General features: G+C 44.9%; 1 protein-coding gene across 1 annotated transcript in view; it reads right to left on the bottom strand.

Moving 5' to 3' along the window:
- Positions 1-1,594: 1,594 nt before the first annotated feature.
- Positions 1,595-27,349, bottom strand: part of hipk3b (homeodomain interacting protein kinase 3b) — a 43,370-nt gene continuing 17,615 nt past the window's right edge. The window contains exons 3-16 of the mRNA XM_058387731.1: positions 22,033-22,156; positions 16,447-16,566; positions 13,159-13,245; positions 12,585-12,769; positions 11,753-11,909; positions 7,113-7,230; positions 6,749-6,870; positions 6,012-6,118; positions 5,759-5,929; positions 5,330-5,677; positions 5,065-5,211; positions 4,657-4,892; positions 2,813-2,964; positions 1,595-2,441 (exon numbers count right to left, since the gene is read on the bottom strand). Coding sequence (XP_058243714.1) covers positions 1,971-2,441; positions 2,813-2,964; positions 4,657-4,892; positions 5,065-5,211; positions 5,330-5,677; positions 5,759-5,929; positions 6,012-6,118; positions 6,749-6,870; positions 7,113-7,230; positions 11,753-11,909; positions 12,585-12,769; positions 13,159-13,245; positions 16,447-16,566; positions 22,033-22,156 — 2,545 coding nt within the window. The 3' untranslated portion in view covers positions 1,595-1,970. The remainder of the gene's footprint in view (positions 2,442-2,812; positions 2,965-4,656; positions 4,893-5,064; positions 5,212-5,329; positions 5,678-5,758; positions 5,930-6,011; positions 6,119-6,748; positions 6,871-7,112; positions 7,231-11,752; positions 11,910-12,584; positions 12,770-13,158; positions 13,246-16,446; positions 16,567-22,032; positions 22,157-27,349) is intronic.

Here is a 27,349-nt window from a genome sequence, read left to right as displayed (position 1 = left end):
CTAAAACCTAAAACGCTAACCTAATAGCCATATTTCAAATACATTTCCATTTAGTCTTAAAACATACCCCCAGGACTAGGTTTACTACAGTATACATGAGGTCTAATGCAGGGAGAATAGCTACCTTGCTTAGAAAATGAATTAATTTTACGAATTACAGTCTTTGGTGCTGCACAAGCAACTTTATATTAAAAAGAAACAAAAAAAAGAAATAAACGGTACAGGCACGCACGATTACCGGAAAAAGTAAACGCCAAAAACGAAACAAAACCTGCACGAAGCGTACATATTATTATCTCCCTGACGGAATGTATAAAAGAAGCAGTCGACACCGGTTGAAGCCTTGAGAACGGATTACAGAATATCCAAAGGAAACACGTTTCACACATGCATAAATGAGAACGATTGCACAAGATTAAAAAGTCACACCTCGTCAAGCTTCAGCACTAAATAGACTAGCTCTAGGAGATATACCGTACATATAGATTAGATTATATTCCAAATACTGCATGGTCTGTCAGGCTAAAGATGAATCCAAACCATGGGATCAGAAACCTAGTTTTTTTTTTTTTTTTAGCATTTCGTCATCTAGTCAAAGCCATGCCCACCACATTCTACACATCTAGAATACGAAAACTCCGAGAATCTCAAAAAAAGGAAAACGAATAATAGAAGAAGAAGAAGAAGAAGAAGAAGAAGAAGAAGAAGGAAGAAAAGAAAAGGAAAAACGCACGGACGTCCGAAGATTCGACGACTATTTTTCGATTGTATTGCGGTTTCATGAAACAGTACAAACACTGTTAGTAGTAATTTTGTAGATATATTTTTTTAAATTATATTTTCTCCACCTAATAGAAATCGATTATCAAACATTAAGCGATATTCGATGCTTGCTTTTTGTACACGAGTTCATTCGTCGAAGGTAATAAAAGAAGGAGGAAACAAACAGCGAGCGTTTCGCTACAGCAGGAAAGCATGCCGTCCTCGCAAAAAAAACAACGGGAAAACAAAACAAACAAAAAAAAATCCAATTTTTTTGTGCAATGCGACACATCCATGCCAAATCAGGTATGAAAGCATACACCTGTGCGTATACACACGCAGAATGCACGGACCCATCCGAATTTCAAGTGCTGCAGTCCGATACATCGATCTATATTTATATATATATTTATATTTATAGAAGTAGTAACATGAACAACCTCAAATATTTAAGGCACTATGGCTGAGGACGCATTGAAACGATGCAGCGGGTGTCATGACTGGAACACTTAAGAGCGACATCTATTGGCGTCTCTTCGATCCGATCCGACGTCGACGTTTGCAGCTCATGCAAGAACACATGCAGCGTGAGGAACGACCACGTTTCTAATCCGATTAAGTGACTGGACACTGAAACCACAACCGGTATAAATACTCTGAAAAGGCAGAACATCACGACGTGGACGTTAATGTGCAGGTCAGGGGTCGGTGACCGGGATACTGGGGTGGCTTTACAAACAGAGATGTGTCTCGCAACAATTCAGAAGGCAATATAGAAAAATAGATTTGAGAGGGGACGAGGAAGAGGAGGGGGGGGAGGTGCAGGGTTCCATGATTTTTTCTTTTTGCGCCTCCTTTTTATTCACCTGTTTGGAGGAGTGCTTCGTTTGAAAATCTGACAAGAAGTTGTAGAAAATGTGCAAAACACATTGTCTTTTTTTTCATCCATACTTGCTTTTTCCTCTTTGCGTTCTTCACCGACTTGCGAAATACCTTCGAAAAACATTCGTTCTTTTTTTTTTTTTTAAAGCTCGATTAAAGTTCGATTGCACCCGAGTTGACGTGGTTCACAAAAACAAAAAAAACAGCTTGTTTGGGTTCTTGTTTGTGCCATGGCTTTGGGCATGAAATCCGGATGACGTGTGGTTCCTGTGAGACACCCCCAGACCGGGGGCGGGGGCGGACGTGCTGCCCGCACCCAGAGGCCGTCAGATGTAGGAGTACTGGCTGAGTTTGGTGGGGCTCAGCGGGAAGCCCGCGTAGGCGGGAGATGCGATGTACGAGTGTGAAGGGAAGAGAGGTTTGAATTGGCCCTGAGGGTGGAGCGTGGGCGAGGGCAAGAGGCGGGCGCTGATGCCCACACTCACTTGGTGCACCAGGTGCCTGGCCGGGTGCGAAAGGAGCACGTGGCTCCGTGTAGTACCGGGCGAGGGCAGGAGGTGCGACATGTGGCCGGTGGGCACCAGAGGAGCCGAAGGCGGGTACGAGAGCAACGCGGGCTGAGCGTGGGGGTGGACGATGCCCAGGGGCGGGCCGGGGGGATGGGCCGTGGAGTGGGTGGGGCTGCTGTGTGGAAGGGTGAAGGCGTGCCCGTGCACCGTGGGGGGGATGAAAGCCTGAGGCCGCCGGTGGCTGTAGTTGCCGTTCCATTCTGTGTGGGACGAAGCGGGATGCTGGAGCTGAAACCACAAAGCGGAGGAATGAAATAAACATGAGCGTAGGAACATTTTTTATTTCAGTCTTATTTACAAAAACAAAAAATCTGATGGGTTTTGTATCTTCATTAAAAATAAATTGCCAGAAATATTAACATTAACATAAACATCTACTGCTCAATAGGGTCGTCAAAACAAACAAACAAACAAATAAATAAATAGTGTTCTTTTTTTTATTTATTTTATTACAGGACTGTAAAGACTGAATAACTTCTTGCTATAAATTATTATATTATTATAATATAAACAATAAATAGTAGAAACTGTATTACATACCAAAAATGTAATTTTTGAGGAATGTCAGAGGAATACTGTAATGTCAGAGGAATACTGACCTGCCCAAAAGGTGGTGGTGGTGGAGGCGGCGGTGGCTGTGACTGCTGGGATGGAGGGATGAGTTTCTGCGGTCGGTTCAGGAGCGGGGTTGAGTGATGAGGCTGTCTGACGGCACCGACGCGACCTTTCACCTGACACAACGGCTCCGGGACTGATGGAATAAAAGAGTCAATTATTTTCCTGTAACACCGTGTGCTCAAGTGGAGGATAAAATCTTAAACTATTTTTATCAATCTTTAAGTATTGTTAGATTTAAATGCAGCCAATCCATTGTTCCCTGTTTGAGTTGTTGCTATGGAAACAGCAACAACAACAACATGGTGTCTGTATTAACTAAACCGGTGAGCTGCTGTTATCGGAAACTCATCAACACCTTCTAACTAATCAGAACCTGGACTTCACCATCTGCAGTGCAATTAGTGACCACTTAATAAAACAGTTTGAAAACAGTGACCCCTGCAGGCAGGATGTGGAATCAGCTAACCGATAATATTGGTATTTAAAGTTTCAGGTCACACCAGCGTCTAAAAATACACCACCAGAGCGCAGACGAGAAGAAATACAACCTTAAACACGAAGTCAGCATGGAATTAGATTAGAGCAATGATGACAGAGCTTCAGATCATAAACAGTAAGACAGAAAGCATGGGACGGCAGCCATGTGTTTGTGAATCATGCTTCTCAACATCTGGGAGTGTTAAGAGCCGAACAGGACACATCTGGAAACACAAATACATGGTACATGCTGCTCTGTTACTTAAATATAAAACACTAGCAGGGGATTCTTTTAGAATCTTGAGTTGGTTTCATTTTGTGAAATTGTGAAATAATGTACTTTTGGAGTATTTAAAAATCCAGATGTTTTCTTGTATCAAAGTGGTAGGACTTTATTCGAGGAATTAAAGCATCATTTAAACAGTAATGTGTTTTGTGTCTGCATGCAGCTGATGATGCCATCCACTTTATTAGGAGCACCTGTATATTCAATCAGCCAATCATGTATTAGCAGCACAATGCATGAAACACAGCAGATACAGGTCAAGAACTTCACTGAAAGTTCACATCAAACATCAGTTTGATCTCTGTGACAAATTTTTGTCTCATTTTCATCTCTCCAGTTTTGGTGAGTCTGTGCTCATGATGAAAAGCCTCAGAGTCCTGCTCCTGGCTTCCAGGAGAGGAACCTGAACCTGGTCTCCTGCTGTTGTAGCTCATCCACCCCAAAGTTTGATGTGTTGTGAGTTCTTTTATGTTCACCACGGCTGTAATAACCTAATGTAAACGCTACAGACTTGGGTGTGAAAATCCCAGCAGGAGATCAGCAGTTTTTGGAAAACTCAAAACCAACAACCAGGCCACGGTTACAGTCACAGAGATCAGACTTTCTCTTCATCTGATGAAGATGAACTGAAGCTCTTGAAGCTATCTGTATGATTTTCTGTGTCATGCTGCTGCCACATGATTGGCTGACTGGAAAACTGCATGAATGTTCAGGTGCATGTAAAGAATGGAGAAGTTCAGGATTCAGGCTGCAGCTGTAATCACCGGCCGATTTTCACCTATTATAGCCGTGTGACCTCGAGACATGTGACCTGAAAACAGACGACAGCATGTGGGTCCAGTGCCGGTGTCTGATTACACCCTGACCTGACAGGAATGAACTCCAGAACCCTTCAGGGCACCGGGTCAGGATCTACCAGGACATCTCTTTACCACCTGTGTGGCTGTGGAGATCCTTTAAGATCTTCTTCGAATTCATGTTTGAGGTCAAGCCTGTAAATGTCACCGACTCCTGACTCGACCTTTACAGCTGTCATCGAATGGTCATAGAAAAGTTCCGTACCCGTTCTGGCCGCCGGTTCATTGTTGTTATTCTGCACCCTCATGGGAGGCACCACCATGGTCCGTACAGGGGCTTTGCTCATCTCCGTCTCTGCGTTCACGTGGCTTTTATAGTTCTGATTCCCATCGGCGATGTAACTGCTCTCCAGGAACGGACTGTCCGCTCGACCCGACGAGTCCGAGGCAGGAGAGCCGTCTACCGTATCGCAGCCGCTCTCTCGCTCGTCCTCAGACATGCTGCACACACACACAAACACACACACACACTTTAGATTTAGAAGAAGGGATTAGAAACTATATTACAGGATTTGGTTATTAAAGTGAAAGATAAGATTTTTTTGGATGGAGAGAATAAGTTAGTGTGTGTGTGTGTGTGTGTGTGTGTGTATGTGTGTGTGTGTTTGTGTACCTGTTGGGTCTCTTGCAGGGTGAGGTGCTGGACTGTACTGATGCTGATGAACTGGTACTGAGGCTGGAGTCAGGACTGCTGAGAGAACAAACTCGCTCCATATTCAGCGTACTCCGACATGCCTCACACTCCGGACTGCCTTTACACCTTATACACACACACACACACACACAAATTGAAATTTATACCGTTTTGTTTCCAAAATCATTTAAAAACAAACAAACAAACAAACAAAAAAAACTTAAAGCTTGGTCTTTGTGCTCACTCTACTGAATGCTTCTGTGCTTCCGGCTCCTCTTCCTCCTCCTCTTCATCACTGCTGATGCTGATCACGCTGCCTGCTGGACTCGGGGTGTCGGCCGTCACGGCCTGCCTCTGCGTCTCAGACACGCCCAGTCTGTTCGACTCCGCCTCCACCTCTACCTCCACTTTACAGCATGCAGGCTCCTCCTCCTCTTCCTCCTGAGACTCAGCCTGTGACTCCGCCTCCACCACACAATCTTCCGTCTCGGGACACTGACCCTCGGCAGCCTCTGTGCGTTTGTGAGCGGTGGTGGTCTTTGGGGAATGGCACGCGGTGGTGTGTGTGTTGCTGTTGTGTAAGAAGTTAGTCCTAAAATAAAAAGAGTGTCACGTTATCATAACAGGAATAATCTGAGTTTCGGGTCGTGTTTGATTCGCGCGTCAGACTCACCTGTTAGCGCAGGGTTTGTTTCTCTTGTTAGCCGCCGGCTGCGGCCACACCACGTGAGCGATACCGATGCTGATTGGCTGGTGCGCTGACATGGCTGTCATGTGATTGGCTAGCAGAGGTTGGGGGTGGGGCAGGATGGAGCTGTAGTGGTTTCCGTGAGGCCGGACTTTCCTAAAACACACAAGAAGTGATGAAGTGATGATATTTCTAGCACATGATACGCCAAAATTCAGATTCCTTACCCCTCACTTACCCCCAGTCTGCCAGCCTCTGTGGTCCTGCCACAGAATCGGACGCCACCGGGGTCACCTGCTGCCAGGCCGGAACCAGGATCTGTTGGGCCCGATTGGACCAGGCTTGCTGCAAACAGACAAGGAGATATTACGCATTTATGTAAAACTCTATACATATAGTGCAGGGCTGGAAAAGGTGACGTGAAAAATAACTTCAAAATAAAACTGTTGCACTGAAAAATATGAGCTATTAAAATTACACTTTTATTTAGTGTCTACAAAAATACACTGAAAAGAAGCGTGTTATAATTTGACCATTTTTTCCACAATGTAATAAATATGATAAATATAAAAATAAAATAAGCTCATTAAACCCATGCAGCATTTAAGTCAGTTTTTTATTATTATTACTATTTAAATTAGCTCTAAAGTGTCAGATTTGATCTAATAATAGATTTTATTTCATGTGAAAGAACTCAAAAAACTATCCAGTGGCCATGACGTCGTATATGTGCATCTATAAAGCAAGAAATTCGAGTTATGACTAGAGTTAAGGCTAACGACTGTGGGAGAAGGGGCGGGGCTTCTTGAGAGAGTCAGTTAATAGAGAGCGAGGAGGTCAAAACGGTCAATCGTTCCAGATTCAGATGCTGACCGGGTGATATTTTTTACCATTAAGGCGTATGCTGATATTATGACAATGATACATGAACATGTGATGGTAGGAAGACCTGTATGTGGTGAGAAGGGTGTGTACCTGTGTGATGACGCCTGGTCTGATCTGCAGAGGCTGGATGGTGGGGGCCTGGGTCACCAGCGGGACCGTGCTCTCCATTCGCACCGAGTAGCCCGTCGGCTTGTTGGGGTTGGGGGGGAGACCTGTGAGAGGAGGAAGCAGGACAAGCTGTAAACTTGATCAACTCCTGATTCGTGTCTTGTGGGCGTGGCCTATTCAGTTATTTTCACTGACATTCTATAAATCCTGCTTTAACAACACAAAAAAATTCATAACGCATTATTTATCATCCATAATACTTAATAAACCTGCATTAATGCTCTTAAACAACATGCTAATGATTTTAGACCATTCCACAGACGCTTTTCCACAGACCGGAGCTCACCTTGTAGAGTTGGAGGGCAGATGATGAGGGCTTGCTGAAAGGAATCCCCAAACTGAGCACTTCCTGTCTGGAGCGGGATGGCAGGATGTATGACGGAGGGAGCAGACGGAGCCAAAGGCTGTGGAGAACACAGGAAATGTAAAAACCTCCACATTATTGATGTCTCATTTATTTTCATCATAATTTATGAGCATTGATCCGATTCCCAGCATGAGGGTCGGGATCCGATGTCGGAGAGTTGGGAATCAGGGGAAAAAATGGCTTTGGAACTGGGAAAGATTGTCAGGATTGAGTTTTTAATCATATTTAGACTTTTTGTTATTTTATTTCATTTACTAGCGAGTGTTTTTGTATTAAAGAGTTCAACAGTGAAGTGATTCAGTCTTTAAAAAAAGTGATAGTTTAAAAAAAATAATAAACAATATTAAATGATTCTTGGTATCAGTTAATATTTTAAAAACAACTATATGATTTAAAAAATAAATAAATAAATAAATGTCCAGTTATTTTTAAGCAGCTTGAAAAATGTTTTTAAATGTATTTAAAAAATAAATAAATAATTAATAATAATAAAAAAATAACAATAATAATTATTATTATTATTACCATGATGATGGACATGATTTATTTACCCCGGGAATTCACCACCACTTTCATTATCAGAGTGTACATTCCACCCAGCGCTAATGCTAAGGAGGCTCTGTGTGAACTCTACGGAGCTATTAGCGAGCTGCAGAATGTTCACCCCGACGGACTGTTTATCATCGCCGGAGATTTCAATCATGCAAATCTCAGAACAGTGCTCCCTAAATTCCATCAGTATGTGGACTTTGCTACGAGAGGGACGAACACGCTGGATGTTGTTTACACAAACCTTCCCGGCGTGTATCGTACGGAGCCCCGCCCCCACCTCGGCTACTCAGACCACATCCCTGTGATGTTGATTCGTCAGACGCTCTAAACCGGTTCTGAAACAGGTTAAAGCCTGGCCAGCAGGAGCCATCTCTGCTCTTCAGGACTATTTTGAGTGCACTGACTGGGACATGTTTAGGGAGGCTGCAACCATCGGCGACTCTATTGACTTGGAGTACACGGCATCAGTGACCGATGCATTTCCTGATGTAGCCGATGACGTGACCGTCTCCAAGACCATCACCATACGCTCCAATCAGAAGCCGTGGATGACTGCGAAAGTGCGTGCTCTCCTGAAGTCGAGAGACTCTGCCTTCAGAGCAGGGGACAGGGCGGCATAAAAATAGCAAGGGCCAAACTGTCCCGAGCCATCAGAGAGGCGAAGCGTACACACGCCCAGAGAATCCACGGCCACTTCCAGAACAGTGGAGACTCCCGGCGCATGTGGCAGGGCATTCAGGTGATCACCAACTACAGGACAACTTCACCTGCCTGTGACAGTGACGCCTCCCTTCCAGACGTGCTGAACGACTTCTACGCTCAGTTTGAGGCACAGAACAACACAACAGCGAGGAAGACCATCCCTCCTCCTAAAGACCAGGTGCTCTGTCTCACCATCGCTGATGTGAAGAGAACTCTATGCAGAGTTAACCCACGGAAGTCTGCTGGACCAGACAACATTCCTGGCAAAGTTCTCAGGGATTGTGCAGAGCAGCTAGCAGATGTCTTCACTGACATCTTCAACATCTCGCTGAGCAGCTCCTTCATCCCAACGTGCCTCATGACAACGACCATCGTCCCTGTGCCAAAGAAGTCTACGGTTTCCTGCCTCAATGACTATCGTCCCGTCGCACTCACACCAATCGCGATGAAATGCTTCGAGAGGCTCGTCATGAGGCACATCAAGACAGCTACCACCCTCACTGGACCCCTTGTCCTAACCGCTCCACAGACGATGCCATCACCACAACCCTCCATCTGGCCCTCACACACCTGGACTGTAAGGACTCCTACATTCAAATGCTGTTCATAGATTTCAGTTCAGCATTCAACACAATCATCCCTCAGCAGCTGATTAAGAAGCTAAGTCTCCTGGGCCTGAACACCTCTCTCTGCAACTGGATCCTGGATTTCCTGACTGGGAGACCTCAGTCAGTCCGGATTGGAAACAATATCTCCAGCACCACCACACTGAGCACTGGAGCTCCTCAGGGCTGTGTGCTCAGTCCACTGCTGTTCACTCTGCTGACTCACGACTGTGCAGCAACGCACAGCTCCAACCACATTGTCAAGTTCTCCGATGACACGACCGTGGTGGGTCTCATCAGCAAGAACGACGAGTCAGCATACAGAGAGGAGGTGCAACATCTAACAGCCTGGTGTAGAGCCAACAACCTCTCTCTGAACGTCGACAAGACTAAAGAGATGGTTGTTGACTTCAGGAGAACACATAGTGGCCATTCTCCGCTGTTCATCGACAGATCCTCGGTGGAGATCGTCAAGAGCACCAAATTCCTTGGTGTCCATCTGGAGGAGAACTGCACCTGGTCACTCAACACCACCTCCATCACCAAGAAAGCCCAGCAGCGTCTCTACTTCCTGAGGAGGCTGAGGAAAGCCCATCTCCCTCCCCCCATCCTGACTGTGTTCTACAGAGGGACCATGGAGAGCATCCTGAGCAGCTGCATCACTGCCTGGTTTGGGAACTGCACCGTCTCAGATCACAAGACCCTTCAGCGGATAGTGAGGACAGCTGAGAAGATCATTGGAGTCTCTCTCCCCTCTATCACGGACATTTACACCACACACTGCATCCGCAAAGCTAACAGCATTGTGGCTGACCCCACACACCCCTCACACACACTCTTACACACCCCACACACCCCTCACACACACTCTTACACACCCCACACACCCCTCACACACACTCTTACACACCCCACACACCCCTCACACACACTCTTACACACCCCACACACTCCTCACACACACTCTTACACACCCCTCACACACACTCTTACACACCCCACACACCCCTCACACACACTCTTACACACCCCACACACCCCTCACACACACTCTTACACACCCCACACACCCCTCACACACACTCTTACACACCCCACACACTCCTCACACACACTCTTACACACCCCACACACACACTCTTACACACCCCACACACCCCTCACACACACTCTTACACACCCCTCACACACACTCTTCACCCTCCTTCACACTCACTCACTCAGGACTGAACTGTATATCAACTCTCTGTCTCTCTCACACACAGATACACACACTCTCTCTTGACTGTGTGGACGCACACACGCACACACAATTTATATTGTATAAATTTATATATATTATATTTATGTTTATTTCTATTTGCACTACCTCAACCGCTGCTGTGTATTTTTGCACAATATTTTTTTTACATCATTTCATTTTATCTTATTTTATTTCACTTACATTCCAGTACATGTTCTTTTCTTTCTTTCCGGCGCTAAGTGTCCTGTGTTCTTTTTGTGTTGTCTTTCTTGTACTTATTGTCTTTTGCACTGTCTTGTCTATGCTCTGTTTGCACCTAGCGGCACACTGTGCACTTTACGTGGCTAAGACAAACTTCTGTCCTAGCTCTGTGGTGTTTTTTTTATGTTGAACTTTGTTGTTGTATGTTATGTAGCACCAGGTCCTGGAGAAACGTTGTTTCATTTCACTATGTACTGCGTCAGATATATGTGGTTGAAATGACAATAAAGCTTCTTGAATCTTGAAAAAGAAAAAAAAAGATGGACAAAAGCAATGCACAGACATTAAATGACCAACAGGGGGCAATATAACAATTGAAAATGAACCTTGTGTGGCGTACACACACACACACAAGCCTTGGAATTGAAGTTTACGCAAGCAGCAGTGTCGTTTTTTCCACCACTCTGTTATTAAACTGTTTCTTGAGCGATCTCGAGCGTGATTAAAAGAGCAGGCGCTGACCGAGGTCAGTCTCTCCATCACCACAACAACAACAACAACAAAAACAACACCACCACCACCTCTTTCAACCTTTCCATCTGCTGTTACAGTTTACAGTCCCTCGTTTCATTTAGACGCAGGAGAGAAGGCAGGTGACTGAAACCTTCACACACTCCTCCACTGCTAAACACATTACAGATAAAATGAAGACGTGAGCCTTGAGGTCAGCTCAGTGGACGGAGCCACAATGTCTCTCTTTTTTTTTCCTCCTTAGCAACCAAACGCTCTTTCTGCGTCTCCATGACGTTGTTCCCCGTGTTGCCATGACTATGACGCTGCTGTGCAATAAGCTGACATTACTGAGCTCTGTGAGAGAGAGCAGGAGTGTGGAGCTGAAGCACTTACAGGAGAAGCACAGACACAGACACACACACAAATACTCAAGCTCACAAACATACACAAACACACACAAACGTGCACACACATACACATGCATACACATACAAGCACACATACACGCATACGCGTGCACACGCGCACAGACACGCATACACACACACAGATGCATGCACACGCGCACACATACACACGTACACATGCACACAGACACACGTGCACACACATATATGCACGCACACACACAAAACTAAATGCACGCACACACACAAAACTACATGCACGCACACACACGTTTCACGTGCAGTCTCAGGCGGTTAGGGTTCACGCTGCTGTGTGCCGTAAGAGTTGTCTCTTACTTGTGTGTGTATGGCGGCCATCTTGCTGTAGGGCACGGGGAGGTTGGGCGCCGAGGTTGCGGGCGGTCTCGTGAACGAGGCTTTGTTCCGGTTCACACCATCGTAGGTTCCGGGGCGCGGCCTGCACACGTCCATGATGTGGAAACACGACTTCACACTACAAAGAGGAAAAAAAAACCCTGAAAAAGTGTGACAAAAATAAAACAGTCTTATATTTTTATTTACACTATAGTGCCAAAAGTATTGGGACACCCCTCCAAATCATTGAAATCAGATGTTGTTTTTCAGGGGTTGGGCTCGGCCCCTTAGTTCCAATGAAAGGAACTCTTAATGCTTCAGCTTCATACCAAGACATTTTGGACAATTTCATGCTCTTTGTGGGAACAGTTTGGGGATGACCCCTTCCTGTTCCAACATGACTGCACACCAGTGACCAAAGCAAGGTCCATAAAGACATGGATGAGTGAGTTTGGTGTGGAGGAACTTGACTGTCCTGCACAGAGTCCTGACCTCAACCCCATAGAACACCTTTGGGGTGAATTAGAGTGGAGACTGTGAGACAGACCTTCTCGTCCAACATCAGTGCCTGACCTCACAAATGTGCTTCTAGAGGAACGGTCAAAAATTCCCATAAACACACTCCTAAACCTTGTGGAAAGCCTTCCCAGAAGAGTTGAAGCTGTTATAGCTGCAAAGGACGGGACAACTCCATATTACATTCATGTGCATGTAAAGGCAGACGTCCCAAAACTTTTGGCCACAGTGGAGGATTAAAGTATTGGTGATAGATAAAGACTAAATCAGATCTCTTTTCATCTGGATGAGTGCTCACTGATTGCTGTGGGGGAAGTCCAGCAGGTGCTGCATGGTGACGAAGGGATGGTTGAGGACTTCACTGGGGACAATTCTCTTCTCCGAGTCGATCCATAACATCTTCTTTAGCAAGAGCACAAACTCTCCACGATCCACCTTCTCAGCCAACAAGTCACTGCCTTCCAGATTCATCACTAAATTCACCTGCAACAGCGACACACACCAGAGATTAACAACATGAAACTGAGGAAGGAAGGGGGCGGAGCTTCCAAGGGGTGTTGGTTAATATCGAAGGCTTAAATACATCTACACAACTGTCAATCATTACAAGTGCTAAGGGCTAAGTGATGTCATTAAATATTTCTGAAAGTCATATGCTTCAATTGATGGTACCATATCAGCCAAATGGTGGTTGTCATGGTAACATTCATATCAGCATTGTCTTTATTAGAATGAGTAAGAGACAATTTGAGGGCGGAGTTAATTTGCATGTCATGTATATTCATAGATTGTGGTATTTTTAATGAGAGTAATAAGAGTGAGTGTACTGAAACAGCTTTGCAGGTGGGTTTGTGTGTGTGTGTGTTACATACATGCGCAACATCATCCAAACAGCTGAAAATATACTTTCTGGCTTCCTTCGATTTCATTCCGGTTTCTGCCTCGTGTTCCTCTGTGGACTAAAAAAAAACACAATCAAAGTCATTACACTCTGTGCGTGTGTGTGTGTCTTTCTCTGTCTGTTTCTCTGTGTGTGTGTGTGTGTGTGTGTCTTTCTCTGTCTGTTTCTCTGTGTGTGTGTGTCTTTCTCTGTCTGTTTCTCTGTGTGCATGTGTTTGTGTGTCTTTCTCTGTCTGTTTCTCTGTGTGTGTGTGTGTGTCTGTGTCTGTCTGTCTGTTTCTCTGTGTGCATGTGTTTGTGTGTCTTTCTCTGTCTGTTTCTCTGTGTGTGTGTGTGTGTGTCTGTCTGTTTCTCTGTGTGCATGTGTTTGTGTGTGTCTGTGTGTGTGTGTCTTTCTCTGTCTGTTTCTGTGTGTGTGTGTGTGTGTCTGTGTCTGTCTGTTTCTCTGTGTGCATGTGTTTGTGTGTGTGTCTGTGTGTGTGTGTCTTTCTCTGTGTGTGTGTCTGTGTGTGTGTGTGTGTGTCTTTCTCTGTCTGTTTCTCTGTGTGTGTGTGTCTGTGTGTGTGTGTGTCTTTCTCTGTCTGTTTCTCTGTGTGCATGTGTTTGTGTGTGTGTCTGTGTGTGTGTGTCTTTCTCTGTCTGTTTCTCTGTGTGTGTGTGTCTGTGTGTGTGTGTGTCTTTCTCTGTCTGTTTCTCTGTGTGCATGTGTTTGTGTGTGTGTCTGTGTGTGTGTGTCTTTCTCTGTCTGTTTCTCTGTGTGCATGTGTTTGTGTGTGTGTCTGTGTGTGTGTGTCTTTCTCTGTCTGTTTCTCTGTGTGTGTGTGTCTGTGTGTGTGTGTGTCTTTCTCTGTCTGTTTCTCTGTGTGCATGTGTTTGTGTGTGTGTCTGTGTGTGTGTGTCTTTCTCTGTCTGTTTCTCTGTGTGTGTGTCTGTGTGTGTGTGTCTGTGTGTGTGTGTCTTTCTCTGTCTGTTTCTCTGTGTGTGTCTGTGTGTGTGTGTCTTTCTCTGTCTGTTTCTGTGTGTGTGTGTGTGTGTCTGTGTCTGTCTGTTTCTCTGTGTGCATGTGTTTGTGTGTGTGTCTGTGTGTGTGTGTCTTTCTCTGTCTGTTTCTCTGTGTGTGTGTCTGTGTGTGTGTGTCTGTGTGTGTGTGTCTTTCTCTGTCTGTTTCTCTGTGTGTGTCTGTGTGTGTGTGTCTGTGTGTGTGTGTCTTTCTCTGTCTGTTTCTCTGTGTGTGTGTGTCTGTGTGTGTGTGTCTGTGTGTGTGTGTCTTTCTCTGTCTGTTTCTCTGTGTGTGTGTGTCTGTGTGTGTGTGTCTTTCTCTGTCTGTTTCTCTGTGTGTGTGTGTGTGTGTCTGTCTGTTTCTCTGTGTGCATGTGTTTGTGTGTGTCTGTGTGTGTGTGTCTTTCTCTGTCTGTTTCTGTGTGTGTGTGTGTGTGTCTGTGTCTGTCTGTTTCTCTGTGTGCATGTGTTTGTGTGTGTGTCTGTGTGTGTGTGTCTTTCTCTGTGTGTGTGTCTGTGTGTGTGTGTGTGTGTCTTTCTCTGTCTGTTTCTCTGTGTGTGTGTGTCTGTGTGTGTGTGTCTTTCTCTGTCTGTTTCTCTGTGTGTGTCTGTGTGTGTGTGTCTGTGTGTGTGTGTCTTTCTCTGTCTGTTTCTCTGTGTGTGTGTGTCTGTGTGTGTGTGTGTCTTTCTCTGTCTGTTTCTCTGTGTGCATGTGTTTGTGTGTGTGTCTGTGTGTGTGTGTCTTTCTCTGTCTGTTTCTCTGTGTGTGTGTGTCTGTGTGTGTGTGTGTCTTTCTCTGTCTGTTTCTCTGTGTGCATGTGTTTGTGTGTGTGTCTGTGTGTGTGTGTCTTTCTCTGTCTGTTTCTCTGTGTGTGTGTCTGTGTGTGTGTGTCTGTGTGTGTGTGTCTTTCTCTGTCTGTTTCTCTGTGTGTGTCTGTGTGTGTGTGTCTGTGTGTGTGTGTCTTTCTCTGTCTGTTTCTGTGTGTGTGTGTGTGTGTCTGTGTCTGTCTGTTTCTCTGTGTGCATGTGTTTGTGTGTGTGTCTGTGTGTGTGTGTCTTTCTCTGTCTGTTTCTCTGTGTGTGTGTCTGTGTGTGTGTGTCTTTCTCTGTCTGTTTCTCTGTGTGTGTGTGTCTGTGTGTGTGTGTCTTTCTCTGTCTGTTTCTCTGTGTGTGTGTGTCTTTCTCTGTCTGTTTCTCTGTGTGCATGTGTTTGTGTGTGTGTCTGTGTGTGTGTGTCTTTCTCTGTCTGTTTCTCTGTGTGTGTGTGTGTGTGTGTGTCTGTGTGTGTGTGTCTTTCTCTGTCTGTTTCTCTGTGTGTGTCTGTGTGTGTGTGTCTGTGTGTGTGTGTCTTTCTCTGTCTGTTTCTCTGTGTGTGTGTGTCTGTGTGTCTTTCTCTGTCTGTTTCTCTGTGTGCATGTGTTTGTGTGTGTGTCTGTGTGTGTGTGTCTTTCTCTGTCTGTTTCTCTGTGTGTGTGTGTCTGTGTGTGTGTGTCTTTCTCTGTCTGTTTCTCTGTGTGCATGTGTTTGTGTGTGTGTCTGTGTGTGTGTGTCTTTCTCTGTCTGTTTCTCTGTGTGTGTCTGTGTGTGTGTCTGTGTGTGTGTGTCTTTCTCTGTCTGTTTCTCTGTGTGTGTGTGTCTGTGTGTGTGTCTTTCTCTGTCTGTTTCTCTGTGTGCATGTGTTTGTGTGTGTGTCTGTGTGTGTGTGTCTTTCTCTGTCTGTTTCTGTGTGTGTGTGTGTGTGTGTGTGTCTGTGTGTGTGTGTCTTTCTCTGTCTGTTTCTCTGTGTGTGTCTGTGTGTGTGTCTGTGTGTGTGTGTCTTTCTCTGTCTGTTTCTCTGTGTGTGTGTGTCTGTGTGTGTGTGTCTTTCTCTGTCTGTTTCTCTGTGTGCATGTGTTTGTGTGTGTGTCTGTGTGTGTGTCTTTCTCTGTCTGTTTCTCTGTGTGTGTGTCTGTGTGTGTGTGTCTTTCTCTGTCTGTTTCTCTGTGTGTGTGTCTGTGTGTGTCTTTCTCTGTCTGTTTCTCTGTGTGCATGTGTTTGTGTGTGTGTCTGTGTGTGTCTTTCTCTGTCTGTTTCTCTGTGTGTGTGTCTGTGTGTGTCTTTCTCTGTCTGTTTCTCTGTGTGCATGTGTTTGTGTGTGTGTGTCTTTCTCTGTCTGTTTCTCTGTGTGTGTGTGTGTCTGTGTGTGTGTGTGTCTTTCTCTGTGTGTGTGTGTCTGTGTGTGTGTGTCTTTCTCTGTCTGTTTCTCTGTGTGTGTGTGTTACCTTCAGTCTCCATGCAGCGTATGGGGAGTCAGACTCTCTGCAGAAGAAGCGAGACGTCTTGGTCCCCAGGTTCAGCAGGTTCTCTCCAGGTAAACCCTGTGTCTGGGAGATGTAGCGGATCTGAGAGAGAGAAAGAGAGAGAGAGAGAGAGAGGGAAATACAGAGAGGGAAAGAGAGAGAGGGAAAGAGAGAGAGGGAAAGAGAGAGAGGGAGAGTCAAGCTAAAATTATTTTCTTTCTTCTGTGGTGGACAACGTCACTCAAAATAAAATAAAACATTTCTTTCTTTATTTCTTTCTTTCTCTCTTTCTATAATACATTCAATCTTTTCTTTTTCTTTCTGTCTTCTTCTTGCAGTCCTGAGTCAGAGTCATGACGTCAGAGTCATGCTGCTGTAAAGAGAAACATCCATTAGACACCCAGTGTGACAGAAGAGCTCCTCGCTCTCTCTCTCTCTCTGTCACACACACACACACAGAGACATACACACAGAGACATACACACACAGAGATACACACACACACACAGAGACATACACACACATATACACACAGACATACACACACAGACACACACACACACACAGAGACACACAGATATACACACAGAGACATACACACACAGACATACACACACAGACATACACACAGAGACATACACACAGACACAGAGACACACACACACAGAGACATACACACACAGATACACACAGAGACATACACACACAGATACACACAGAGACATACACACAGACACAGAGACACACATACACAGAGACATACACACAGACACAGAGACACACACACACAGAGACATACACAGAGACACACACACAGACACAGAGACACACACACACAGAGACATACACAGAGACACACACACAGACACAGAGACACACACACACAGAGACATACACACACAGATACACAGAGACATACACACACAGAGACATACACACACAGAGACATACACACACAGATATACACAGAGACATACACACACAGAGACATACACACAGAGACATACACACAGACACACACAGATATACACACAGAGACACACACACAGAGACACACACACAGATATACACACAGACACACACAGAGACATATACACAGATATACACACAGAGACACACACACAGACACACACACACAGACACACACACAGATATACACACAGAGACACACACACAGACACACACACAGACACACACACACACAGACATACACACAGTGAAACACACACACAGACATACACACACACACACACCGACATACACACAGAGACATACACACACACACACACACACACAGACAGACTCTGACATTTCGGGGGCTTCTGGTCACATGACCTTAACCTTTCAACTCTGCACCATGCAGAATCGTGACTCAAGCCAAAACAAAATGGATGGAATTTCCTGAACATGACGTTTAAACACACACACACACACACACACACACAGGGAAAGCTCTGTGAAAGTGAAAGGGATCATGTAGGGAGCAGGAACTGTAAATAGCTAAGGATTTGGGATTTGGCCATGGTGTAAATTTTTCTTAGACACAAAACTTTCTATTTCACAAACAGCGCCGTTTCTGGAGCCTCAGTCATCTGTAATAATTAGAATCATTTCCTCTGAGCTGCAGAAAATCAAACATCCCTGCTCGGAATTAGCCGAGGCGGATCAGACGGGAAGCGAGCGCCGAATCCCGGGATGAAGTGTTTGTCCTGGCATGTTAAAGAGTGAAGCCACCGAGACACGATGAGTGAGCGGGTTCATCGGCATTCCCGACTCTTACATCAGCGAGCCGGAGTCAAAGCGGAATACCGGAATACTGAGGAGGAGGAGGGGGGAAAAGAAAAAAGAAAAAAAAACTTTGTTAAGAAGTACAGGGTCGTAACGGAATATTTGTGGCTTCCGAGCAGCGTGGAAGTGTGCGGCAGGTCCGAGCCTGCACGAGGAGTGACGGGAAAACCGACTTCGCTAAACCCTCCCACATCAAACACAAACACCGGGAGAGCGCCGGGTTACTGAGCTCTGACAGCTGCGTTTCTAAAACACTGCACGCCGAGCCGCGGGAAGGCCGTCGCTTCAGCTATTTATACTTTCTGCTGTGTGCGGTGGAACCCGACCCCCCCCATGAGGAAGGAGCGTGGACATGGGGAGGGGGTCTGGGGTTGTTTAAGGGGGTTTTGGGGGTAACTACAAGGTTGATGGGTGCTAAAAATATAAAAAATAAAACCCCAGCCCACTTCACACAGAAGTTCTGAGCGCCATTTTAATGTTCACGTTCACCGGACTGCAAAAAGACGACGAGAAACGGAGCGAGAGAGCGCTCTTCATTCTCACTCCTCCGCAGGAACACGGGTCACGGGGCCGTGTTACTGAGATCAGACTTCACACATAAATCATCGTGTGTGTGTGTGTGTGTGTGTGTGTGTGTGTGTGTATGGGAGGGGTAACGGTTGTAAAAATAAAACCACTCTAAAAGAAATTAAAAGAGGAAACACAAAATGGACGTGCAAACTTTCTCCACCAAAACCTTGACGGTAATGGTTTAGTAATTATCCTGATGAATATGCAATTTAGTGCAGTTCTACAAAACAAAGGACAAAATAGTGGGCGGAGACTATGCAAATTTATTCCGAGTGTATGACCTGCAGCGTGAGTCACTACAGGAACAGGTAAATTTGTGGAAGTCACTGAAAACAATTGCACCTTTTTATTAAAAAACGTCTTCAAAGATGGCTTCATGATGGTTTTATATTTATTTTTGAACCATACTACAATTAAATTCAATCTTAAATCTGAATCTCTCTGGCTCTGGATATTATTCCATTCAGCTGCAACACAGACCCCATGTTTACATTTTTATGAATGCGCTTGTTTTAATGCGTTACAGTTTATAAAGTAACAGCTGGTTCAAAGGGGCGTGCATAGCAGACTGTCATTTTTTGGGTTTAATCTATTATTAAAAAAAAGTTACAAAACACCGGATGTTCTCCCCGTGCTTGGTGGGTTTCCCCCGGGTGCTCCGGTTTCCTCCCACAGTCCAAAGACATGCTTCTAGGCTGATTGGAGTCTTTAAATTGCCCATAGTGTGTGATTGCGTGAGTGAATGTGTGTGTGCGCCCTGCGATGGGTTGGCACTCCGTCCAGGGTGTATCTTGCCTTGATGCCCGATGACAGGCTCCCCTTGACCCGAGGATAGATCGGATAAGCAGTACAGACAAAACACTCCTAAAACGTTAAAAGACCCTGAGTGTTTCCAACGCAAACTAGTATTTTGGTGTTGTGTTTATTAGCTGAACTAGCTAATAAAGTAGCAGAATTATCTAGGGGCAGTGGTAGCTCAAGTGGTTAAGGCTCTGGGTCGTTGACCAGAAGATCAGGGTTCAAACCCCAGCACCACCAAGCTGCCACTTTTGAGCCCTTAAGGCAAGGCCCCCAACCCACCCTGCTCCAGGGGCACTGTATCATGGCTGACCCTACACACTGACACCAACCCCCAAGGATGGGATATACAAAGAAAGAATTTCACTGTGCTGTAATGTATATGTGACAAATAAAGACAACTTAACTATTCATGTTCGATAGTGAAATTGATAAGAAATTCAACACACTCTAAAGAACAACACGACTACACTCCAAGGGGAAAGGTGTCACTGATTCAACTGGCAAATGAAAATAAACAAACAACATATATTAATAGAATAAAAAGTGAACTATGGTGAAACACATTTCCAGCGCTCTCAGTCCTCTCCACCAGGCTCTTTAAATTTCCTTCAGGATTTTGAGAACGAGTATAAAGTGTAATCTCGAGCACTAGGACGGCAGGAGGGCGGGGTGTGAATCTGACGCCTGCTTGTAAAAATACCTCCGTGTTTGTGCAGTGGGCTTAAGGAGGGCTTTAGAGTATAATGGGGCAGGATAAATACAGAGAGCTAGCGTGTGCTGAGCTAGAAACCTCACAGCAGCACTCGGGGAGATCCATCACACGTTTAAACACTCGCAACTTCTCTTCCTGCGAGCCTTCCCCAGAAACAGTTCTAATCTGGGCCTGTTGCTGCCCGCCCGTCCCTCACTCACACACACACACACACACACACACACACACACACACACACACAGTCGACAAAGCTTCCCTGTAGAGTCTCAGAAGGTTGCTGGAGACAGGAGGGGCGGAGCTCAAGAAGACTGTAAGCAAGTCATACACACGCTGTCCCAAACACACACACACACACAGAGAGAGAGAGAAAGAGAGAGAGAGAAAGCAGGACTGTTTGTACAGAGAGAACATGCCACAGCTCGATGAATAACAGATGACGTAGTGCAGAAAACACACGGACGAGCAGGGACTCGGAGACCGACGCTCTCAGATCACACCCACTCCGACTCGGCAGCCGTCATTTCTGTGTTTATTCGTAGTTTTAGTCAAACTGTGTTTAAATTAATCTGAACAAAAAATTCCTGCAGATTTACAAAAGTTTCTTGTGTACATTGATAAACACGAACAGGAAATTGTAGCACAGTGGTTAAAAGGAGATGGGCGAATGATCAGAAGGTTGTGAGTCTGTATCCCAGGACCACTGTTGGGCCCCTGAGCAAGGCCCTTAATTATTCAGTTGTATAAATGAGATAAATATATGTCACTCTGGATAAGGGCGTCTGCCCACAGCAATTTCACCAACAATTACAATTTGTTCCTCATTAAAGAATATCATTTCATACCCGGACAGGGACAGAGTCTTCGACAGAGCAGGGACAAAGTCAGGGTCTGGCACAGGGACAGGGTCTGGGACAGGGCACGGACAATGACCATGTCTGAGATAGGGACAGGGCAGGGACAAACACAGTGTCTGGGACAGGGCAGGGACAAAAACAGTGTCTGGGGCAGGGTAGGGACAAAGACACTGTCTGGAACAGGGCAGGGACAAAGACAGTGTCTGGGACAGGGCAGGGACAAAGACAGTGTCTGGGACAGGGCAGGGACAAACAGTGTCTGGGACAGGGCAGGGACAAAAACAGTGTCTGGGGCAGGGTAGGGACAAAGACACTGTCTGGAACAGGGCAGGGACAAAGACACTGTCTGGAACAGGGCAGGGACAAAGACAGTGTCTGGGACAGGGCAGGGACAAACACAGTGTCTGGGACAGGGCAGGGACAAAAACAGTGTCTGGGGCAGGGACAAAGACAGTGTCTGGGACATGGACTGGGTCTGGGACAGAGCAAGGACAAAAACAGTGTCTGAGACAAGGACAAGATCTGGGACGGGGCAGGGACAAAGACAGTGTCTGGGACAGGGACATTTATCCATTTGTAGTTACATTTAATGTTGTGGATTATGTGTGAAAGTTAGTTCCTATATAGCAGCTATAAACCTGCAGGCGTTTCCTCAGCAGATGAACTTTATTCCATCTCAAAGCTCCAAAAACAAGACAGACAAAAAAACAAGACACTGCAAAAAGTAAAGACTGTTGCTATAGCAATACAAGCTGTTACTACAGTAATGATAAGGTGTTGCTGAGGTAGAGGGCAACTGCTAGTGTTAAGACTTATTATTATTACTATTATTATTATTATTACCTGGTCATACTCCAGAGCCCCGGGGTACAAGGGCCAGCCCAGGAACAGCTCCGCTATCACGCAGCCCAGTGACCACATGTCTATGGCTTCACAAAAAGGCAGGCCCAGGATGATCTCCGGAGCCCTGAGAGACACAAACAGCACATCAGAACTCAATCAGAGGCACAGATCAATCCCAAGAGTAAACATAGTCTTAATAACATGCAGGGGATGAACACACGGCCAGGCGTTTAAACATCCTCTCTCATAACATCTAAACACAGCCTGATGACTGCTGTTGTGAGTTGCAGCTTGGGTGGAACCTGGAACAAATACAGCACCGGAGCAGGAGTGCCAGCAGTGCAGAAAAGAAAATCCTTTCAGGAAGAGCACTGGGGCAGTATATCTTTACCCCAGAAATTTACCTCAGCATAATGTATGGCAAAAACACAGATAGGGACAAAGAAAGGGACAGTGACAGGGTCTTAAGCAGGATCTAGGTCAGGGACAGTGTCAGTGCCTGGAACAGAGTCAGGGTCTGGAACAGAGTCAGGGTCAAGGACAAGTTCTGGGACTGGGACAAAGACTGGGACAAGGACATAGACAATATCAGGGGCAGGGTCTGGGACAAAGACTTGGACAGGAACATGGGCAGGGTCAGGGACAGGAACATGGACAGGGTCAGCGATTGGGACAGGAACATGGACAGGGTCTGGGACAAAGACAGGGAGATGCCGTGCTAACAGAATACATGACAAACTCTTACTGATCTGCAGTCTGCAATAATGTTTGGATTTAGATGAAAAAAGTTTACTTTATTCTCATGAACAGAGAGCACCCTCAATCTGCAGTCCAGTCCATGACCACATCGTGGTCTCACATCATTTAACAAACTCACACAGTACATAAAACATACAACCAGTACTACATAAACTGCTACATTACTGAATAAACTACTAAACAATAACTACTGAATACACAGACTACTACTTTTTATAAAACTAAATTAATCACGTTATATACTACTGAATAAAACACAAAACTACTGAATAATCAAAAAAAAATAGTGAGAACTGAATAAGCTATTAAAATAACTACTGAATGTTGAGTTTCAGCACATGTAGCCCCGCCCACAAACACACTATACTGCCAAAGGTTATGGGACACCCCTCAAAATCATCAGGTGTTGTTTTTCAGGGGTTGGGCTCGGCCCCTTAGTTCCAGTGAAAGGAACTCTTAATGCTTCAGCTTCATACCAAGACATTTTGGACAATTTCATGCTCTTTGTGGGAACAGTTTGGGGATGACCCCTTCCTGTTCCAACATGACTGCACACCAGTGACCAAAGCAAGGTCCATAAAGACATGGATGAGTGAGTTTGGTGTGGAGGAACTTGACTGGCCTGCACAGAGTCCTGACCTCAACCCCATAGAACACCTTTGGGATGAATTAGAGTGGAGACTGTGAGACAGACCTTCTCATCAGTGCCTGACCTCACAAATGTGCTTCTAGAGGAACGGTCAAAAATTCCCATAAACACACTCCTAAACCTTGTGGAAAGCCTTCCCAGAAGAGTTGTTATAGCTGCAAAGGGCGGGACAACTCCATATTACATTCAAGTGCAGGTAAAGGCAGGTGTCCCAAAACTTTTGGCAATGTAGTATTTGGTTGACAAGCTGAAAATATCACTGTCTGTATAATCAGCATCCAGATGAAGTTTATTATTATAAATCTTTTTAAACAGTTAATTTTTCGGAGATATTCTGAGATGGAGAGAGGTGTGCTGCAGCGTCTCGGGGTCAGTTAACATTTCAGGGGTTTTAGATTAGCCTGATGATGGGAGTGATGCGGTCACGCCACGCGAGGTTGAGGGTGATGCAGCTCCACTCCGAGCTCGTTAGTGCAACCCGAACTGACAGCTTAGTGTTACTCGGGTTACACCGGTGTCTCGTTACTGCTGTAAGCGTGACTGCCTGCGAGCCTCCTACAGCGTGTACACAAAAGATGAAACCCTGTATGCCATGACTCTGCCTCCGAGCACATCCACGCTAGCGTTCATTCACCGCTCCACACCTGACAGCCCTTCAAGAGGAAGAACGCCGAGCTGGTAAAAACGCAGAAAACAGTGAAAAACCCCCCCAAAAAAAACCTATATTCCAAAACACCAATTCCTATATTCAGTCAGTAAAGTATTACATTTGATATTTGATTGTAGGAAATGATTTATCTTTTTATCTCCTCAGTGAAAATTGCATTACTGGCATTCTAAATATACAGAGATAAAAAACATGATGTTAAATATTTAAATATATACACATTTAACATTTATTGCTAGATTTCACATTAGTGAACTTAAAACATCCTCCATTTCGCATGACAGGAAGTGAGGACGAAGCGTCGGCAAATAAACAAGACAAAAAGTTTAGATGAGATCACTGTCACAAAGATTGCTGAGACAAGATGACGGAAAAGGGGCGGGGCTTCCAGGCATGTCAGTCAATCAGCAGTGATGATGGTGAAACATCAAGAAAACGTGAGGGATTTACACGCAGAGCAGGGTGTTAGATTGTAGTAGCAGACTGATGTCTCATTATAGCTCAATCATGACTGAAATAAACAGAACAGCTTCCTGTATCCTTATTACACAATGCTCTATCATTCCAGTTCTCTATTTTTAAGCCACAAACGTCCCCAATCTCCTCTTTCCTGCTGTTTAAAACACGCTTCCTTAAATTACCATGTCTACACACACACACCACTTTAATCCAATATTTGTCTTTTATTTATAGCGCTTGTTCCAGGGGGCGTGGCTAAGCAAGCTTGATCCTAACTAGGTCACGTGACCATATACACTATATTGCCAAAAGTCACTCATCCATGTCTTTATGGACCTTGCTTTGGTCACTGGTGTGCAGTCATGTTGGAACAGGAAGGGGTCATCCCCAAAGTCTTCTCACAAAGCATGAAACTTCTTGGTATGAAGCTGAAGCATTAAGAGTTCCTTTCACTGGAACTAAGGGGCCGAGCCCAACCCCTGAAAAACAACACTTGAATTTGGAGGGGTGTCCCAAAACTTTTGGCAATAGCGTGCATGGTTATGCTAGGAACTCAACAAACGTACCTAAAATTCCCAGAAGCATCACTTTTAACATTGTCTGTGTTTTTCATTGAACTAATTTTACTTTTGGTGTGAGACAATAGAAAAGTGTTCATCATCTAAGAATAAGAATAAGAATAAGAGGGCGATGATACGACAGTGTCAGGGTTTTCCAGACGGGGGACGTTTCGGAAGTGTTCAGATCTAACTGAGAAGAAGTCATGATGAGAAGAATAATAAGACAAGTGCGAGTGAGCTCAGTTTTAAAATGTTTATCTGTGATGTTAATGGGGCATGAAATGATTCCTGGAATCCAACCGGGCAGTCGCTTTAGATCCATCGGTCTGATCTAAAATATTACACTAATATTTCACTTTCACATCTTTACTGAAAGGGAGTGTCCTGGCCGTATATATGCAGAAACTTCCTGTACCGTCTCTTATTCTGAACATTACAGTGAACATTCCGATATAAAGCAGACACCAGGATGTGTGGTCTGATCTCCCTTCTGACCTCCTTATAGCCATTTTCCACACGGTATCAAATCCAGGATCGTCACGTGAGCTGAACTACAAGATTCTCAATTTGGTTCCTCTAGGAGTGGGCGGAGCTATAAATAGAACAGATCGTCGATTGGCTAGAGTGGCTTTTCTTCATGAATATTCCCAGAGTTTTATTTCATTTAGCCTTAAAAAACATTTGTAATCTTTTAAATATATCTATAAATGTCGGCTGACCAGTGGAGACACTCCTTTTACCCCATGGAGTCCCGTGTATTTGTACATTGAGGATATCACTTTCTCATCAGCATCAGCGTGGTAAAAACAGCCGAGGAGTCACGGTGCTGCAGAGGTTTAACGTTTCCCGATATTGAAGCCAGCTCTTTTCCAATTAGAAGGTGAAGCTGAGGAGATTTCAGTATAAATATAGCACTTCTGATGTCATCCAACGCTCATGTACCTCATCTCTAGTGCTTATTGAGGAATTCCACCCAATTTTCTTTTTCTTTCTTTCTTTCTTTCTTTCTTTCTTTCTTTCTTTCTTTCTTTCAAAGCTACAGTGTTTGTGGAAATTAAAAGAACGAAGCTGGGTGTATCTACATGACCTATACAGTGCTTGTCACCAAAAAGAAATCTATTTTCGGAAACACACCTCATTTTAATCCTGTATTTGTTCTTTATTGTAAGCGTTTGTTCTAAGGGGCGTGGCTGAAAACGTTTGATCATAACCAGGTCATATGACCATATATGGACATGTACAGCTACACACTATTGCCAAAAGTTTTGGGACATCTGCCTTTACATGCACATGAATGTAATATGGAGTTGTCCCGCCCTCTGCAGCTATAACAGCTTCAACTCTTCTGGGAAGGCTTTCCACAAGGTTTAGGAGTGTGTTTATGGGAATTTTTGACCGTTCCTCTAGAAGCACATTTGTGAGGTCAGGCACTGATGTTGGACGAGAAGGTCTGGCTCACAGTCTCCACTCTAATTCATCCCAAATGTGTTCTATGGGGTTGAGGTCAGGACTCTGTGCAGGCCAGTCAAGTTCCTCCACACCAAACTCACTCATCCTTGTCTTTATGGACCTTGCTTTGGTCACTGGTGTGCAGTCATGTTGGAACAGGAAGGGGTCATCCCCAAACTGTTCCCACAAAGAGCATGAAATTGTCCAAAATGTCTTGGTATGAAGCTGAAGCATTAAGAGTTCCTTTCACTGGAACTAAGGGGCCGAGCCCAACCCCTGAAAAACAACACCTGAACTCAAAACTTTTTGGCAATATAGTGTAAGTAGAAAGAACCATCGTACAAATCCCTGGAGGAGTCCCTGCTCCAACACGTCATTTTAACACCGTCTTTATTTTTTCTGAGTTGAACTCATTTTGGTTTTGGTGCAAGATGAAAGAAAAGCATGATGAACTCTTCCTGAGGAGATCTTAACATATCCATGATTGATATAAATAACTGAGGAAGGTTAGAAACGGTCATGTATTAATCGGTGGCTGCGATTCAGCTTCATATCGTATCAGATTCTGTGGCATCGTCACATACGGAATAGCTGTCTTTGCAAATGATGGAGATTTGAAACGGCGTTTTGAAAGGAAGTGAGGTGGACGTCTGATCTTACCGTGACTAAGTGTGACTCTCGAACAACTCTAACGATAACGAACTTGAACGCAGATCATTGATGTTCTCCGAGAGAGAAAAAAGAAGAGATCTGAGCAGATCATTGATGTTCTCC

The sequence above is a fragment of the Hemibagrus wyckioides genome, linkage group LG04, assembly GCF_019097595.1.
Source record: "Hemibagrus wyckioides isolate EC202008001 linkage group LG04, SWU_Hwy_1.0, whole genome shotgun sequence".
In the NCBI taxonomy this organism is placed as follows: Eukaryota; Metazoa; Chordata; class Actinopteri; order Siluriformes; family Bagridae; genus Hemibagrus; species Hemibagrus wyckioides.
Note: the sequence above shows the minus strand (reverse complement) of the source record. Positions and strands in the feature narration are given on the sequence as shown.